We start from the raw sequence: 19,712 nt of genomic DNA on the forward strand, positions 1-19,712 counted from the left end.
CGTGACGTGTAACTAAACAGATAATTCCACTACGATAATATGGCACTTTGAAATTCCATTCAAAATCCTCTCCTCCCATACTGCTGCACAGCACTACTGGAAGCAATCACATACAAGTTGGGAATTTACACAGTACTGTAGAATAGAATAAAAATGACCTGTATAACATTCTGTTTTTGATTAGCGATCTGGTAGAAATAACCCATTTGGAGCTACCAAGAAATTTACCTCACGGCAAAATCCTCAGTGTTAATTTGATTCTGAGAGCAAATGGAACTGAGAATCATATTAACACTCAGGATTTTACAGTGCTCACTGGGGACTCTACTACCATTCATCACGTGAGTAGCTACTTACACAACACAATTTGCTGCAATCCATTCCAGTGGTATTGCAGCTAATGCTAGCTGGAGGAAGCTCCAGCCATCTCCTGGTCTTCCCTGGCCCTCTGCTCAGCTGTCGCTGCACAGGAGCATGATTTATCTTTGACTCATGTCAATATGATTATTACAAGATTAACACAGCAAGTTTACTTTACATACGTACTAACACAGAGCCTCCTCAGATGGGATGCCAAAACACAATTCGACAAAAGTCGAGCAAACAACCCTGATGTGTATTTCAGCTTGGAGACATGTTGTCACGCACACACACAGCTCCCCAGGGTCCCCAGCTAAATTAGTTAATGCAGCATATCAAAATCAGTTTTACCACTTTAACCCCATATACATCAGCTATTGTGAGCTTGTAGAGCTGCCATTTTCAAAAGAAATCTTGGAAAACAAAGTGGAATGTTGTTAAAACATTTTAACAACAACATTTTGTATGGGGGGTCCTTGGCACAAAAACATTTCAGATGGGGGTCCGTGGACAAATACATAATAAATCGGGGGTCCTTGACATGAAAATGCTTGAGAACCACTGGTTTAAACAACATTAGGAAGCAAGCCCAAATAAGCAACTACACTTTAGAAACACTACTACACTGCTGAAAAAAACGCTGCTACCAAATATTTACAAGTGACTTTTCAGAAAAACAAGCCCAAAGTCACTTATAATAAGCAGACTTGGCAACACTGGTAAAGGGGAGGCTTGGCAGTTATACAGAAGATACAGCCCTTTGATTGGAAGGTCACCAATTTAATCTCTGTAATAGCAGGCCCTCCCACGTACAGTATGACACTGAATAACTGCCTGCATCATGGTCTGTCTTTGGATGCCGCTGCTGACCTTTGTAGCATGTCAAAGATATCTCTATCACCTATATCCTTCCTGTCGCTATAAATATATAGCTTGTTGGAAAAAGAGGGGAACAACACATGCTGGGTGATCATTTGTTCATTACAGACCCATAGCTTTATTTATTCACAAAGACAATTAGCAAGTAGTTAAGTATAGGAATGTTTTGTGTCACTTTAGAATAACTATTCCTTGTGAATATTTAATTGATCATTCACAAACTGTTAGCTAATGAGTTGTTAAGTTGTTAGTAAACTACTTACTCATGACTTGTTATGACTAATGATATTGCTGTATAAATAAGAAACAACTTTCGGTACAAGTAAACCCTCTCTGCTGCCAGCTCCTACTATCCTAACACCACCTGTACTGGATAAGACAATACCAGAGCCCCCTGCTACAGCCACCCATGCAGCAACCTCCCTGCACATACAGTTGGCCATCCAGGGTGGCCTACCTACACCTGTATCTAAACACACTTTCTGTTACTAATTATGGTGTGATTCCAGTCCACTGACAGAGATGAGCTTGTTCATTTAGTGTCTCATACATCTTCGGGTGAACAGGGTTGTTTCAATTTCACGGGCACTGATTCGGCTCAATCTGATCGGATCAAAAACAGCAGCCACTGGGGTCAAATGTTTCGATAGGTCACCAATTGTGGTGAAACACTTGCACTAGCCTGACCAGCAGTCTGCTTTGTTGACAGTATGAGATTAGCCTGATCATTATATAAAAAATAAATACAAATTCACTGCAAAAATGCTCACAGCCATAAAATAAAAGTTGAACCATGTTAAATCATTGCACTGCAAAAATAAAGACAGAACAGCATTGTCACTAGAGCCAATACCAGGATTATATAATGGGTGCTGCTTCCCAGTTCATCCTCTCATCATACTACTGTCCTCTCTTGTCTGTTTAGTCTCTTGCCCTTTGGCTTGAAGGCTTCTCCGCTTACAGTCCAGTACTTACGGTATTGATTGCAATTATTTTTGTATGTTAATTAGACGTGGTGACTGGCTGGCTGATGTAACCACTTAAAGATATATTTCACTTTCAAACATGTTTGGGGTCATTTTAACGTTTACTTAAGCTTTTGTGAGCACCCCGGACGGACAGTTTTTAAGTTGCTTTATTCAGTATTTAGATATTTGATGTTCATTTTATCAGACACGCCCCCCTTCCTATACAAACCCATTGTACATTCAAACTCCATTTTAATCATGATAGATTCATCAAAAACACCCGTCCTTGGTTCTGGTGATTGAAATTGTCCTGGCATGAGGGGGCTGTGCTTTTTCAATTACTTTTTCATAAACATTTTTATAATGTTGAAAACATATATATATTTACAATAAAATTATAAAATCAAATGAAAGAAAAGGGTGTTGTGAGCATATAGATGTGCTTGAAAATATTTTAGGATTCCAGATTGAAAGTGTTTAACTTCAGCAAAACAGTGAGTGGATTAGACCAGAGGTTCTCAACCTTTTCTGGATTGGCATGTTTGCTTTCACTGAGCACATGAATAAGCCCTGGCTCTCTTTGTGTGTGTGTGCCTGTCTGTGTGTACAAGCCTTTCTGTATTTGTGAGAACGAAATGTTCCCACAGGTATAGTCATACAATGGCGTCACTGTCGCTTTCTAAAAATAAATGATTTTAGGCTTTACAGCCACGGGGAAAAAACAAAAAGAGAGAGAAAAATAACTATGTCCGCAGGATGGGGTTTTTCTGCTGGGGCTCACTGTATTACCAATGCATAAAATTCAATCACAGGATTACAATTAGGAAATTAATCAGGTTAGTTAGAATGAAGTAGACATTTAGGGTTTCAGTTCCCGGGTTAGGGTTGGGGTTAGTTTGAGATATTTTGAGGTTAAGTCTAAGATTTGGGGTTGGATTAGGCTATGCATAGGGTTTGTGTGTGTGTGTGTGTGTGTGTGTGTGTGTGTGTGTGTGTGTGTGTGTGTGTGTGTGTGTGTGTGTGTGTGTGTGTGTGTGTGTGTGTGTGTGTGTGTGTGTGTGTGTGTGTGTGTGTGTGTGTGTGTGTGTGTGTGTGTGTGTGAGAGAGAGAGAGAGAGACTGTGTGGGTTTTATGAAGCTTTCAAAAAATTGGTTGCTAGCGTGGGAATATAGTACCACAGTTATGAATTCTGATGCCTCCTACAGTACAGTATATCAGTGGCAAAAATAAACAAAGAAGAAAAAACTAAACTTTAGGCTGCAATTTGTATAGAGAAGAATGTATAGAAATGTATAGAAATAATAATCAAGGACAACATTATGACATTTAAAGTTAACTTTGACCTTTGTTGGAGGAGTGGTTGGAGCAGCAGTGCACATCTCCAGGGAAACAAATCCACCTAAAAGTGATGACATGCAGAGCTGCGGAAAGATGAGATTGATGAACTTGGGGAAAAAAGGTTGTGTAGCAAACCTTGTTTGTGCAGCCAGTCACGACCTACTTTTTTCTATGAATTATTATTGTGATGAAAATTGTTGCCAAAAACTTTTGTGTGTGCCTACAATTATCATATTGCAATATTATGGTAATGAGGATTGGAACAACGGCCATTAGCAGCGATACAATCACAATATACCATAACCTCACAAGTTGGTTAAGTAGTCTCTCAAACACAGATGTGTTGGCTCCCCCAATATTTTCAAATACTTCCGTCTACAGTCTGTTCACCTGTAACATTTCCTACTGGAAACCAAATTAGTCGAACCTGTACTAGCTAGCTAGCAGAAATGAAATTTCAAAAACATGTTTTAAAGGTATTTTAAAATAGATTTTCATGAAAACTGTGTCTGACAAACAGACGACAGCTTCCTGTTCTCAACTGTACAGGGCTGAATTAGAGACTATATGTTAGAATGCGTAGAATAGATAGTCTGGCTTGAGAGATTATTGCTTAAGTAGGCTAATAGCTACAGTATAAGCAAAATGTTAATTGCGCAGAACTGAAAATACTGTGTGTGTGTGTGTGTGTGTGTGTGTGTGTGTGTGTGTGTGTGTGTGTGTGTGTGTGTGTGTGTGTGTGTGTGTGTGTGTGTGTGTGTGTGTGTGCGTGCGCGTGCATGCGTGCGTGCGTGCGTGCGTGCGTGTCCATATTTGAAATTAACATAGGACTTTACAGTGTGTAAAATGTGATATACTGCAGTTATATTTGAATTCATTAATTTGTCTTTACAGTGCTGGTCTGCTGGACAATATTTATCTATTGTGACTACAGTATCTTTTTTTAAATCTTTTTAATCTTAATCAATAATTTATTAGGTTCAGGCCACGTACAGTACACAGGATCATACACCAAGATCAATTCTGCTCAGACAGAAACTAATTTTTGTGATATTTAACATTCAATACCACACTTAACAATACTAAAACACAAAGAAAATAAATACAACTACTACACCATTGCACCAACCTATCAATAAGCAGAATTACAACCCAAAAACGGAAACAGAGAAAACATAACACTAAAGGTACAGGCTCCAACACAGTAGGCTACTCAACCTGGAAGTGTCCACTACATTTATGAATGGCTGCCAAGTCTTTGTAATTATCATGTAGGGCTTAGTTTATCAAAGGGAAGTAAGTATCCTTAACACTGTTTCATACCAGTCTGATATTGAGGGTGTATCTTTAGCAATCCATAGCTTATGGATACTCTTTCTCGCAATGTACAAAAGTATTCTTATCAACTTAGCATTGTATTAGTTTTGTACAGTATATTACCCACATCAGCAGCCTGTATACAATGTAGTGATGAAAACTAAACTATATATATCTTTATGATGACTACAGTATCTTAATGTGAAACAATTTGGTGTCTCTTCATTCATTCATTCATTCATGTGTTTGTGCTTGAGACACTGCATGGATGCAACACAGATCAGACTGTTAAACAGTGGTGGTTTATTTTTTCTTCTAATCAAATTGTTGCCATTTGACTCTCTCTGTATATCATATCTTCTTGGATTATAAACTGTAAGTATCGGCATTCGCTTCTTCTTTCAAAGATGTCCTTATCATCGTGTCTTATTAGCATCTCTCTCTCTCTCTCTCTCTCTCTCTCTCTCTCTCTCTCTCTCTCTCTCTCTCAGTAACTATGGTAACAAAGTAGGGTACCGTATATGGCAGGAATGCCAGCTGCATTATGGGATATGAGCGAGTGAGTCAGCGCTCTGCGTGGTCACAGTGACGTTGTGTTGGCCTGTCACTTCCTGCTCTGGGCCAGACGTTGTTTCTCTTTCCTGGCAGTGATGTCATCAGTGCATGAAGCAGACAGAGAGAGAGCGAGGGAGAAACGGCCTGTGTGTCCGTGAGTGCGCGCCGCGCGTGCGTGCGTGCGTGCGTGCGTGCGTGCGTGCGAGCGAGCGAGCGAGAGAGAGAGAGAGAGAGAGAGAGAGAGAGAGAGAGAGAGAGAGAGAGAGAGAGAGAGAGAGAGAGAGAGAGAGAGAGAGAGAGAGAGAGAGAGAGAGAGAGAGAGAGAGAGAGAGAGAGAGAGAGAGAGAGAGAGAGAGAATGATAAGATAATATGACAATATATTAAGACTTCACAACTCTTGATTATGTACTAAGATATTGGATCTGGTTCAACGCCAATCTAAAATGTACTCATTGTTTTTATGTCAACCTATGTGTACAGTATCTACGAACATACAGTAGGATGAGTGTGCATCCCTGCATCCTGTGCCGCCATGTGTTACTTTTCTATCCATGCTAGCTTCCATGTTTCTATTTATTTTCATATCATTGCCGTGGAAACCTTGTATGTCCAAAACCGTTCCTTTTTTTGTTATTATTCTAAAAACATTTTTAAATCGTTTTTTTAATTTTAAAATAGGCAATCTACAAGCTCACAGCGTGACGCATTGCGATGAGTTGTGAGCTTGTTGATCTATCTATTTTCACTACTTTTGTGTGACACTCTTATATGATTAAATGGGGCATTAATTTACGAAAAAACATAAAAAGTTGGAATATGGAGATAAGAGGTTTACACCGACAGCGACGATATGTGTGTTATAAATAAGACCATGTTAGTTTGGTAAAGTGATGCATTGTTTAACGCCATTCCCTCCCACCCCTCCAATTTGTCCAGGACACGATCAACAACAACTCTTTAGGGAAGAAGGACAGTTGGAAGGAATCCCGTTCCGCCTCTCCACACGTTTCAGGTGCGTACCCTATGCAATTCTGAGACAGAGGAAAAACAGGCCAGAATGTAAGCTTAGCCCGAAGCGGTTTGTGCTTACTGGTCAACTATGCATGAAATAGAAGAAGTGAAAGAAATATAAGATGTCTGTCCCTTTGCAAGGACATTTTTAGTTTGTTTTGTGCACCAAACTATTTAAAAGATAATAAATGCTCAAGCTCCAATATTGGTTATATGTGTATATTTAGAACTTGATGGAGAAAAAAAAACCTTACTGGTAACTGCTATGGCTGTATGTGTGGCAACATGACATTAGACCAGTCTAAAAGACCAACTAGCAGACCCCAGAGCCTGTCCTTACAACCTGACCTGCATTGCAACTGACCGGCATTGCACTCCTTAGAGCCCCTAACCCAGGAGTGTGTGTGCAAAGTTTCACGCCGAACGGTTGAACGGTGCCAGAGATTAGTTGTTCACAGACACATGGACGGACGGACAGACCTGAGCAAAAACATGCTGTAGTCTCACTCTCTGGCCTTCGGCTGTCCAGCCTGGCGGACACAATAATAATAATAGATTTTATTTATAATGCACTTTACATTTGAAACAAATCTCAAAGTGTCACAGAAACACATTCCGCAACTATAAGAAAGATAAAAAAAAATCACACCCTGTGTGAAGTGGGCGGTGTCTTGCTAGCTAATCACAATACTGAATGGAGTCAACCAATCATGTACAAAAGATAAATACATTTATTGAAACACTCTTTATGATGGACGAAACCATAACTTGAAAAAAACCAAATTTTGGTTTTTTTCAAGTTATGGTTTCTTATATAGGACTATGCACATGTGTCATGTGACACTGGCCAATCACAGTCCTGAATAGACTGTGATTGGCCAATCACAGCGCAGGATAATTGTACAAATTTCCTGGGTCCAGATCACAGCGCAGGAAAATGTACATTTTTCCAAATCTCACTTATAGGGGCGGTTTCACCGCCCAAAAAACACATGAAGGCATGATGCCTAGAAGGTACTGTAAAGACCATGGCAGAAAATAGTCTAGCTACTAGCTAAAAATGTTTGGTTAAAAGGGAAGGTTTCGTCTTCTCTTAAAAACATCAATAGATTGTGGTGCTCTGACATGGTCAGGGAAAGCATTCCATAGTCGAGGAGCAGCCGAGCTGAAGGCCCGGTCGCCCATGGTATACAGAGCTTGGTCCTAGTGGGTGGAAGAGGTTTGTGGGGTGAGCAGTTCTTTGAGGTACTCTAGGAGGGGGGCGTTGCCGTGGATGCATTGATGGGTTAATAGGGAGGTCTTGTATTTTGTCTGGGAGGAGAAGCCAGTACAGTGAATAGAGGACAGGTGTGATGCGCTCGCATTTACGCACTCTCATCATGTGTCACTCACTCTCATGAGGGAATGGTTAAGGTTCATCCACCACACACAGCAAGCTAGTTACAGTACATTAGTGGACATCTTCACCTAATGGTGTCGCTAGAGGAAAGGCTATGGGTTCACCAAAAAGAGTATGGTTCATCCTCAGGGGAGAATGGATGTGATCAGCATGTGTCATTCTAAATAATCCAGTCAGTTGTTTTTGAGATATGTTGTTTGGGACCAAAATGTTAGACGGATGGACAGACAGACAGACAGACAGACAGACCGATTGACCAACATAGCCGTCCCTAGAGCCCTGCGTTTAGTGGAGATAAATACAGAGGATGTTCAAGCTAAGTGAAATATGCCTTTAAACTGAACCTTCAACTCCTTTCTAGAGTCAGCTGATCACTGTACATTCATAATCCTTCTGTCTGCTGCTGCTTACCTAATAAATAATCTACTTGTTGTTGCACGTGTTTGTGTACATGTTTTGTGTGTGTGAATGGGATCCAACCCTCTCAGGAGCCCAACATAAAGAGGAGGATAAAGGCCGACACAAACGTCCTGCCCCTAAACCTCCCGTAACCAAAGGAGCGGTCGGCAGGAGCAACACTAATGCAACTCCGGCCACGGACACACACGCGCGGCCCCGAGACAGACAGCCGCCTGGCACTGCACACACACAGCCTGCCAGCGGGCCGAGGAGTCAGCGGAGAGGAGCTGGGCGAGGAGCTGGAGGAGGAGGCACTGGGAGAGGAGCTCCAGGAGGAGGCACGGGGAGAGGAGCTCCAGGAGGAGGCACAGGGAGAGGAGCTCCAGGAGGAGGCACGGGGAGAGGAGCTGGAGGAGGCGGCACGGGGAGAGGAGCAGTCGTCATGAGAGACAGAACCCTGGGGGAGAACAGAGGGAAGGACGTAGGGGTGGGCGGGAAGGAGGAGAGAAGAGGAAGGCTGTGTGATGACCATAAGGGGAAGGAGAAAGATAAAAATGGACTTGCGGCTAATCAGAAATCCAGAGAAGCGAGCGGACTCAAGGCCAAGGTGCAGGATGGTAAAGGAAGAGGTGCCGCTCGAGGGAGCAGCAGAGGAGGGGGGGTTAAGGCTGAGCGTGCTCAGAACAACCCTCCTGTCAGCCAGGAGATTTACCTGATGTCTATGGTGGTGCCGCGCACCCCTGTGGTGCCACGGAACCAGGAAAAGACCCAAGAGCCAGGTACATAATTAGTTTTACTCTTTGTTAACTTGATGAACCTGCTCAACCCTCTACTAGCGCATGTATGTGTTCTGCCCACCAAAATATGTAAACAGTTGAGTATAGGATGGTCTGTATTAATAGTTATTATTCATCCCTACATTATTCTCCCAGTGGCCATAATCACTGACAAAACAAATGGCAGTCAGTGATCCTGGCCTAGAATATCTGACACCAGTGTAAAATATGTTTCATGTGTTACAAAGCATCTATATACACTTTTTTTTCCTGTTCGTAGCAGCAGCCTGACCTCTTTTTGTTTATCTCTGGTCCTAGTAGGAGACCTTGACAGGTCCCAGGACTGCCCTTCCAATATGTCCCGTTCAAGCAGCGAGGGTGGGTCCAACAGAATGTCTATTGGTTCAGACACAGAGGGACCCCCTGGACACAGCCTTCGTGACAGAAGCAATCCTGACATCAGTGAGGAGGAGGGGGAGGAGGATATGAATCACCCTCTGAACAACCAGAATGGACCCTCCCGGTGCCTCGGAGTTAACGACACCACGGGAACGGATTGTACCAAGTCGGGGCAGAAAAAGGTAGATCTGGGAGGAGGACAAGTGGATAACGAAATCGGGGTGGACTGTGTCAACTCTAATCCTACTGACGGGGGCTTCAGAGCTGATCAGACTGTGCCGCACAGCGAGTCCACGGCCGGGTTGAACTACGACTCTGTGAAATATACTCTGGTGGTTGATGAGCATTCTCAGTTGGAGTTAGTCAGCCTCAAAAACTGTTACAACAGCAGCTGCACGACCCGAGATGATGACAGCGACGCAGAGACCATCTACCAGTCAGCCAATGAGGAGGAGGATCCAGAATTTGAAGACGAGCAGAAGAAGAAAGAGGAGAAGAGGCCAGGTAATGTGAAAGTTACTTTCTTAAAATGGGAGTGACATTTATCCCCAATCTGTGTATTTTATGGGTTGCAGCACCTTTTGTGTTACTGACAACAACATACAATATTTAAGGACCCCATGAATGAAAGATGTGTGGTTCATAAACCTTATCTAGGCTTAAAACAAAAATAACAAATCATGAGATTGGCACTCAAAACAACATAATTTCTTGGAAACACTCGTTTTCACTGCCTTAATCAGAGATACTGTCATTTTCATCACTTAAACCCTATACTTCGTAGACCGTAGTCCCCCCATACGATGCTGTACTACTTGGTCCCATTCTTTTTTCCCTCTACACCAAATCTCTTTGCTGAAATAACCGATCCATGCTCATAACGTGTCGCAACGCAATGCGTTGTGAGCTTGTAGATCTGCTATTTTCGCGGAGTCTTCACCTATTTTCGCTGAATGTTCAGCCATTATGATGTGCCCAGAAATGGGAACTCTATGTTTTTTGTGTGTGTTTAAGTGATGTCTCTCTAGGTTGAGGTTCTGTACAGTTTTTTTCTTCCAAGGTAGCATGTATTTATTCTATGCAACATACTGCGATTACGTTAATGGATTAGCATACTAGGACATGAAAAGGTAACAGTGATTCTAGAAACTATGGTGCTAAAATATGACTGCAATAATATTTAATCTATACTTGAAGTCTTTTCCCCCCCTCTATAAATATTGTGTGATCATTTAAGAATGAACATGCGGCCTGTCAGTACATCCTCCTGGTGCAATGAGCTTTCATGTTTTGCAACTTGCGATACTTGTTTTTATTTTTATTCTTGTGGCTGTGAGTGTGACCCCTTTGTGTTTTTGTGAGTGTGACCCCTTTATTATCTTTTTGACCACTTTGTGTTTTTGTGTGTGACTAGTGTGACCGATTCCTATTTTTGCATATCTTTAATGCCCCTGGCACTCTGACCTCCCTGTGTTCTCTGGTTCCAGTGAAATGCAAACAGGTGAGGCAAATTGAAGAGGAGCGGGAGAGGAGAGAGGAGTTGTTGAAGAGGATTGAAGAGGAGAGACAGAGGAGACGGGAGATGGTGACAGTCAGCAGCAGACTTTCCAAGCAGGTCGCGTCAAGGAGCACCTCAGTGCAGGAGGATTCTACCGGAGGAACGGGCAGAACTCCCCGATCCAAGAAGTTCCTCAATCTGTTTGTCAACAGTAGTACTAGTACCCATTACAGCTCCACTGGTTAGTCTCCTATTGAAATGGCTACATAAATCACAATGCATTTAATTACTAAATAAGTCCAAGCATAGTTAGTGGATAAAGTATTTAGTCTGCCACGTGCAATTTGACCTTTTTACTCTACAGATTCCTGGTGCCACAAATCCACAGATCCACATAAAGCTGCCAGCTAACTATAAATGTATAAACACACACGCACACGGTGTGTGTGTGTGTGTGTGTGTGTGTGTGTGTGTGTGTGTGTGTGTGTGTGTGTGTGTGTGTGCGTGTGCGTGGTAAACTTTTAATCTCATTTCAAATTCAAATCTATTTGTTTCAATATGTTGTCCCTATTTTGGACATGCCATTATTGTCAAAAATGTAATTAAATAGCAAAAGTAGCCAATCTACAAGCTGACATCACGACACGTTGTAAGACTATGTCACTCTGTATCTTTTAGGTGCTGAGTCATTTGGGTTGTTCTCTTGTGTTCTGGATGGAGTAGAGAGAACGCAGAGCCACAGAGCCGTCTACAGGTTAATACACACACACACGCACACATTTTTTTAAATATTATTTGTGATGACACAAAATGACACATCCTGTCACTGTGATCATACTGTATGTGAACCATGTCCTTTTAACAGAGTGCACTGTTATTTACATCACTCCACAATAAACAGATATGAAAATGTTAACTATAAGCCTATTTTGCTCTGACCTTATTTACCTTATATTGCTCTTTAAAATGTTTGTGTGAAAGTCCACCGTTGTAATATGTTTCAGTTTTTGTCTCTATTATTACTGCTTACCGGTGATTTTGATTAGAACACAAAGTGAGTTAGTGGTAGAAGAATGCCCACAGCTGATGCTCGTTGACCTACTTTCTAATGTTACGTGTGTGTGTGTGTGTGTGTGTGTGTGTGTGTGTGTGTGTGTGTGTGTGTGTGGTGTGTGGTGTGTGGTGTGTGTGTGTGTGTGTGTGTTTTAGGTTTGTCCCTCGTCATGCTGATGAACTCCACCTAGATACAGATGACCCAGTGTTGATGCTGGCGCAGTCAGAGGACCTGTGGTGTCAGGGCTACAACATGAGGTCCGGAGCCACTGGAATCTTCCCTGCGTACTACGCTGTCAAGATTACCAAGGACACCAGCAAAGGTACACAGCGGCTCCATTTGTACACTCTTCTGAGTTAAATCAAAGGTAAGGATTTTACTGTGTATTGTACAGCGATTATCAACCTGAAGTTGGGGCCCACTGGTGAGCCATTAGGATATTGCAAGTGGGCCACTAAGATTTTATTGATACTATAACATTAATATCAAAAATGGATGTTAAAAAAACCTTCATGGTATGTTTTCATTAAAACCTTAAAAAAATGAGTTTTCATTGTGATAAATAGCAACTTAAAGTGATCCAAGCCGGAACACAATTGATTGATTAAGCAGTAAAAAGCAGCAATTGGAGAACCACTGGTATAGTACATCACAGAAGGAGATGGTGTTTCCATAGAGAACCACTTTCTGACTTGAACCTCTTTCTCTGTTGGTTAATTTCTCTGCTTTCCTAGTTCACAAAGATGGTTGGATAGAGCGGTTCTTTGTGAGGTTCCTGGGTTCCGTTCAGGTGCCCTTCCATCAAGGCAACGATGTGCTGTGTGCTGCGATGCAGAAGGTACAGAACCGCCAACTCTTGAGCCAGAATCTGAACTGTGAAATCACAATATATTAGAGAACAGTGCCATTGATGTTGTTGAGCTTTTCTTTGATCATTGTAGTGAAGGCATTTTAGCTCTATAGTTGTGTTACATGCTGCTGCTACTGTAACTGATAAGTCTACACCAGTCACCTTATGGCTATGTGTCAACGTAACACACAATGCAAGGACAAACAGATCTATTTCTCACCAGAAAGCACCGAAAGAATACATCAAGTCCTCTGGCGTTCATTCAGCCTGAGTCAACTCCTGTAGCTGGAAGCATCTCATTGACATTCACAATACTGAGGCAATCTAATTAGCAATTACATTAGTAGATTGTGTTGTAAGTTTAACTTGAAAACTGCAGTAGACAGTAAAAATGCAGTTCATTGCATCATTTTAAAACCTGTCTGCTCCCTCCTGCTATACTCACTGGACTTTATCCAAATCGCCCACTATCCAAATCCTTTTCAAATAACATTCTAGAAAAGAAAAAAACTGAGAATATTATACAACAGAACTGCCAGCTACTTTAGCTAACGACGTGTTCTTGGTACAGTATCTCAGAGAGTTATTGTCTCCGCCAGGCCAAAGCCGTGGCAGAGACTATGTTTTGCACCCTGTCTGTCCGTCCGTCCGTCCGTGTGTGTGTGTGTCCGTCCGTCCGTCCGTCTGTGGACAGCTAATCTCCAGCACTGTTGGCCCAATCGATGTGAAACTGTGCACACACACTCCCTGGATGCCAGAGCAGAACCCCTGCCCCAAATGTTTCACATGGGCTTGTTATAGCGCCACCACAAGGCCGATTTTTGCAAAACATTTCTTTTAATATGACTCCTACAGATTTTGTCCAAACATCACGCAAATCGGTACACAGTATCTCTATAGTCATTAAACCAAACTGGTCTGTAGGATTTTTCATATTCCATCCTGATTGGCTAAGATTGGAGAAGTTTGCAGGAGTGGTCCGTTATGAACAAAATGGCTCAAATCATGAACACAGCGTGTGATTGCTGTGAAACTTTGCACGCACATTGCCACTCGGCCAAGGAAGAAATGCCACCCTACATTTTTCAAAATCGGCCTCATGGTGGTGCTATAACAGGCCGATTCGCGTTTTTACCAATAACTGGACTAGTTATAGAGGCCAAGGAAAAACTCTGCCCTGCATTTTTACATACCTTTTATAGCGCCACCAGGAGGCCGTTTCTTGCAAAACACATTTCTTGATATTACTCCTACAGATTTTCAATCATCACACAAATCGGTACAGATTATCTCAATAGTCATGTGATCAACGTGGATCTGTCTGATTTTTCATATTCCATTCTGATTGGCGAATTCCCAACATTGCTGGCCCACAAGCACAATAACCTGACCTGGGGGAGACCTGTGCTCCGAGGAGCACTTTTTCTAGTCTAATGTGTTCCGCTTAAAGGGTGGTGGGCACCCTTTTTGGGCACATGATCACTTAGCTGTTTTCCAAGGCTGGCGTGATCACACAGTTCCAGACAGTGAAAACCACTGTCTGGCACTGGGTCTTATTGTCTTATTATTGGCAGCTAATTATAATAATACAAGCATACAAGCAAGTAGAATGCGCCAATAATGTAATAATAAAACAAAGAATGTGTCAATAATGTAATATTAATAATAAAGGTAAGATTTATTATGACTATCTGGGGATAAAAGGTCTATGAATATCAACAATAATGGTAATGGTTGTTTTTGATGAGCTCAATTGATCACATCAAATAGAGGTGGTTGTCCAACCTTGGCTTAAAGTGATACCTCACTTTGGTGCAATGTTTTTATTTTCCAGTATACACAGGCCTTCATGGCTCCATAAACAGACAATGTACTGTATTTGTCTTTATTATCAGTGTGTCTGGGGCAGACCACCCTTTAAGAATTGTCGGAGTCATCTGCTTAAATTATATTTGTGCTGGAATTCTGAAGCCCAAGGCCAACAAGTGAGTGACCTGACAAGTCACAAGGATAGCCAGTGCACGTTAATCGGCCAAACACATGCAGGGATCAGTTAAAAGCCACAAAGCTTCTACAAATGGCAATTATGTGACAGCAGCTGGTGTTTTTGTCCCCAAGTAGGGCATGGTCATTTTTCAGTTGTTTTTTGTTTTTGTTTAGTTTTTGACAGTTTATGTGTCCTACATTGAAAAAAATAGTTATAGAAAATATCCTTAATTGAATTAAATGCAACTTCTGTGGTTTTTACACACCTCTGACAGGCAGGTAATGGTCGGGAACAATAGGTGATTAACTCCACCCCCACCACTTGACACAGATTTAAATTGCTGTGTATTTTAAGATAAACTGTATTTGCAAATATAAGCACAATTAAAATGTAGAAATGTACTTACTTATATCAGTTATGTACGTATTAAGCCAAAATGTGTATTCAGTTTTTAAGCCAAAAGACATAATTAGGAAACATCGATGAGCTTGCCAATCTGGCCCCTTATTTTACTCTCAAGAGGTTTTGTTCACATGAAAGAGAAGCTTTTCACATCAAATATAATTTTGTGTATCACTTTGAGTATTTTCGGTGTGCTACTGTTGTATCGACAGATAGAGTAAGCTACTATACCTTTCCTTAATGACTGACTTATTGGTGTTGATTGGTTCATTAACAGGTCGCGTGTAACAGGCGGTCTGCCATGCAGCCTCCTTCGTCCTGTGTCTTGGAGGTGAGTGTAAAGGGACTGAAGATGAGTGTCCAGGACCTCTGTCATGCCGCTGACAGGGTAGGTACCCCCCACACACACACATACACACACACACACACACACACACACACACACACACACACACACACACACACACACACACACACACACACACACACACCTCTCTCTCGCCTTCATTCCTCTCATCTGCATTCTGGAACTAATTATGAAGGGTTGTCAGTGTTACTCTTTTAACTCCTAGCACCTCTCCTCTCCTCTCCTCTCCTCTCCTCTCCTCTCCTCTCCTCTCCTCTCCTCTCCTCTCCTCTCCTCTCCTCTCCTCTCCTCTCCTCTCCTCTCCTCTCCTCTCCTCTCATTCATCCTCTATTACATACCCTCCATTTCCCCCCATGTCCTCTCCTCCTGTCTTACTCCTGGGTTCATGTGTCATGATGTCAGGCTGAACCCTGCTCTCTAGTGGTGACCACTTATAACTGCACCTGTGTTAGTGGCCAGAAGCAAAATACTGCATAATGGCTGACATACTGTAATGCACCTCTTCTCTCTTTTTGTTCCTGCTGCTATACTGTACCTCTCTTCATAATATGTCTCCCACTTTCCTTCTTTCATCTCCTACCTACTTCAGAATGTAAGTGCAGTGTTTAAAAATATAATTTTATTTTCTTTGTCTCTTACTCTCACTATCTCTCTCGCTCTCTTGCTCACTCAGGGAGAGCAGTGTTTCCATTTCTTCCAGTTGAAGAACATCTCATTCTGTGGCTGTCATCCAAAACACAACAAGTGAGTGAACTACTGCACAACTTAACACGTACTTCTGACACATTGCAGTGTGTACTGTCCCACCTACACTCACTTGGAAAAATAACAATGGATTAAAGGGAATTCCACCGAGCCGAAATCAGGCTGATCCGGTGCGTCTCAGGAGCGGACACATAATATGTGTCCGCTCCTTATAGCTTTATTCCGTTATATTATAACTGAATAAAGAAGGCGCTGAAGCAACTCGGATGATTGGAGCCTTTTTATTTTAATAGGGTGAAAAGCATCGTTTTTTTCTATGCTTTGCTGTTGAAATAATCATGTTTTAAACATTTTAAAACTAACTATTTTAAGGTTACTAGGTTGATTTAGCTCGTGAGACTAAAGATATTTAGCCTTCTTTGTAATTTCCATTAGAAAGAATCATGTCCCTATTTAAGTATTATTTTTCTCGGATGACCTCCTCTGTGACCTGATGGCTGCTATTGATCTGCCTGCAGGTATTTTGGTTTCATCTCCAAACACCCAGACCAGGAACGCTTTGCCTGCCACGTGGTGATGTCAGAGATGACATCACTGCCTCTAGCCGAGTCAGTGGGGTGAGACAGCTCTCTTCTTCTCTCCCTCTCGCCTTCCTTTTTTTGTCTTATAGTCATGGTGTGCGTTGTTAGCTTGTAGATCAGTTCTTGGCAGTAAGTAAGACACTGTCGTATTACAGAGCATAAGTTAGGCTCAAGTCTTCATCCACTTCAGTCTTTTCTGTCCTTTGTCCGCTACATGTCCCCTGTTACCCTGTAAGTCTCAGCAGTCAGATGGATGGCCTCTTGGATCGATTCTTTTCTGTTGTTTCCTGCTCTGTACAATTGGCTTTATCTCATTTGTAAGGAAGTGTCCTAGGTAGCTTGCATTAACTAGTTAAGGTCCTTGATTTGGTTACATTTCAAGGTGACTTGGTTGTATATATATACATATATACCATAAGGCTGTACAGTGAGGCTGGTTATTATAATGGTTTATTTAATTAAACTAATTAACTAATACATTGTTGTAGATGGATCTGTGGCTCTGTGTTCTCTAAACACCATTCAGAACAATATAGAACAAACCAAAAGGCTCAACAACACAACTAAACAGTACAAATTGTACATTTGTCACATGACACTACTTTCTAGGTTGTCTCAATTCATTTTAACCTTTGCTGGGTACCAAGGTGATAGGCTATATCCTCCCAAATTAGACAGAGCATTTATGCCATGTTTTCTCTTCTCTTCTCTTCTCTTCTCTTCTCTTCTCTTCTCTTCTCTTCTCTTCTCTTCTCTTCTCTTCTCTTCTCTTCTCTTCTCTCTTCCTATTTTTACTTCTATTTTCATTTTTACTCATTCTTCTTCCATCCCCTGTCGTTCTCCTTCTCTCCTGTATTGTAGGAGGGCGTTCAAGCAGTACTATAAAGAACATGTTGGCTACTCCTGTCCCACTGAAGACATCTTTATTGAATAGACCTCTCTTCTCTACAACATTCTGAATATTCACAATGAGCATGTAAGCCTGGTCTTACAACAACAAACTAGACCTCTACTGTATCCTCTATTCAACCAACTTGCATGGTGGAATTCTTTTTTTTAAATAACTGCACTGAATGGTACGGTACGGTAAGGTTTTCCCTTTGACCATGGCTCATATAAATGTCTCTCTGTATGGACAGTATCACTGGGTTATAATGTATAGTCATCTCACTTCTGTGTTCCGTGCAGTTGAATTCAACTATATACAGTATAGAATATATTAACCAAAACTCAACTGTTTGTACCCTGCCACATACAAATGTCAAGAATTGTTGGACTTTTCAGGCCAGTATTCCCTTTTATGCTACTTTTGGGCCCAAATGTGCACTAATAGCGCTATGTTGAAGCCTCGTGACTTTGATGAGTATTTCAACCCCCAAGACAAAATACAATATACTAGTGCTGTAATCTTCTCACTAACCAACAAAAATGTAACTCTTACCCCAGGGCTGCAGTCTCATAAAACATGTTTGCACACAGTGGACCAGCTAGCATGAACCCAAAATGGTGCTCTCATTGTAGGACCAAGGTTCAATAACACATAGAACAGAAACTTGCCCACAACCCAGTGTGGAAGCAGTGTTTTAAAAAGACTTATAGTATAATATATATATATAATATAAAGAAAATTATCTGCTTGTTATTTTTGAACAAATAAAGATTGAATGACGCCTCCAAAGATATAATGGTCTAATTCTCTACTCTCCCCAACTGCCTCTCGGTAGAATAATAGGCCTATCTCTTCTCTCCCCGAGACATGACAATCTAAATTACCTTCAGAAGCTAGAGATTACTATGAAGCCTAATTTATATTTTGTCCTACAACCGTGTCTCTTGCTGAAAATAACATTTGGTGAGAGACATGGTTGTATGACAAAGTATAAAGAGTACGGTTGAGTGCCTGATTTCTCTGCTTTATGTCTCTTTTCTTCCAAGTCAGTCAATGCAATCTAAATCTGGCACAGTACAAGTGCACACAATTATCTTTAAAACAATAAGGCCAAAATGTCAGTGCAATTTAAAAACGTGTACAACAGAACGGAGCCAGTTGTGAATTTTGGGACATGTCATACACATCTGGGACTTATTCTCACACTACACTGTACCTGCTCAAACGAGGACCAGTCAGAACAGTTCAGCGTAAAGGCTATCAATTCACTTTCTTGTTACTGAAATAGCGTTTCAATGAATAGTGATTTAACACAAAATCATTCTCATGCTAAAAACGTTGAAAAGCGTTGAGATAAATAGATATATTTCTGAAGAAGATCTACTTCCGGGACTGATTCCAATGAAAGTGAATTGAACCCTGCACCATCGGCTAAAGAATGCTGATCTGGGATCACTTCTCAGGTCACTCGATCGTTTTCATTTCTTAACGTGTAAGAAGGCCAGATCAGCAGTCTTCATAGCATAAAGAAATGAAAAGATCAGTCCAATAGTCACATATGATCTAGTACTGGCCAGATATATATTTTGGAACCAGATGTAATCCCTTACAGTAGGCTACATACTGTATACAAATAGGTCTGTGTAAACTGGGAGAATGTGATTGTGAAATGTTATTCAAATAGCTAAATATACTGTATATGCTGGTCCTTCATAAATCCAGCCAATGAAACAATAAAACATTGGTAGAATAACATAATTACATCAGATGTGAGCAGGCACTGTCAGTGTTAATAAAGCCTGGACTGAATTCCATAGTCTAAATACCAGTGCCTACTTTTTGTGTGTGATTATGGCTGTAGTCAGTATTCATTGTTGATTTCAGATTGCTCCGATCACAGAATTACAATATGTAGAAGAGACATTGCTATTCCAATCAACATTCTTTGCATCAGGATATGGCAGATTCACATACTCG

The 19,712-nt window shown here is 41.4% G+C and overlaps 1 protein-coding gene across 1 annotated transcript in view; it reads left to right on the top strand.

Annotated features, from left to right (window-relative positions):
- Positions 1 to 17,979, top strand: part of LOC308092300 (uncharacterized protein) — a 19,166-nt gene extending 1,187 nt beyond the window's left edge. The window contains exons 2-12 of the mRNA XM_080438150.1: positions 6,355 to 6,430; positions 8,317 to 9,006; positions 9,325 to 9,906; positions 10,890 to 11,141; positions 11,579 to 11,654; positions 12,110 to 12,276; positions 12,689 to 12,792; positions 15,471 to 15,581; positions 16,234 to 16,304; positions 16,784 to 16,882; positions 17,708 to 17,979. Of these exons, the coding sequence (XP_080294276.1) occupies positions 6,355 to 6,430; positions 8,317 to 9,006; positions 9,325 to 9,906; positions 10,890 to 11,141; positions 11,579 to 11,654; positions 12,110 to 12,276; positions 12,689 to 12,792; positions 15,471 to 15,581; positions 16,234 to 16,304; positions 16,784 to 16,882; positions 17,708 to 17,780 (2,301 nt within the window). The 3' untranslated portion in view covers positions 17,781 to 17,979. The remainder of the gene's footprint in view (positions 1 to 6,354; positions 6,431 to 8,316; positions 9,007 to 9,324; positions 9,907 to 10,889; positions 11,142 to 11,578; positions 11,655 to 12,109; positions 12,277 to 12,688; positions 12,793 to 15,470; positions 15,582 to 16,233; positions 16,305 to 16,783; positions 16,883 to 17,707) is intronic.
- Positions 17,980 to 19,712: the final 1,733 nt, after the last annotated feature.

This window comes from Gymnoscopelus braueri (assembly GCF_963280865.1).
Source record: "Gymnoscopelus braueri genome assembly, chromosome: 9".
Lineage (NCBI taxonomy): Eukaryota > Metazoa > Chordata > Actinopteri > Myctophiformes > Myctophidae > Gymnoscopelus > Gymnoscopelus braueri.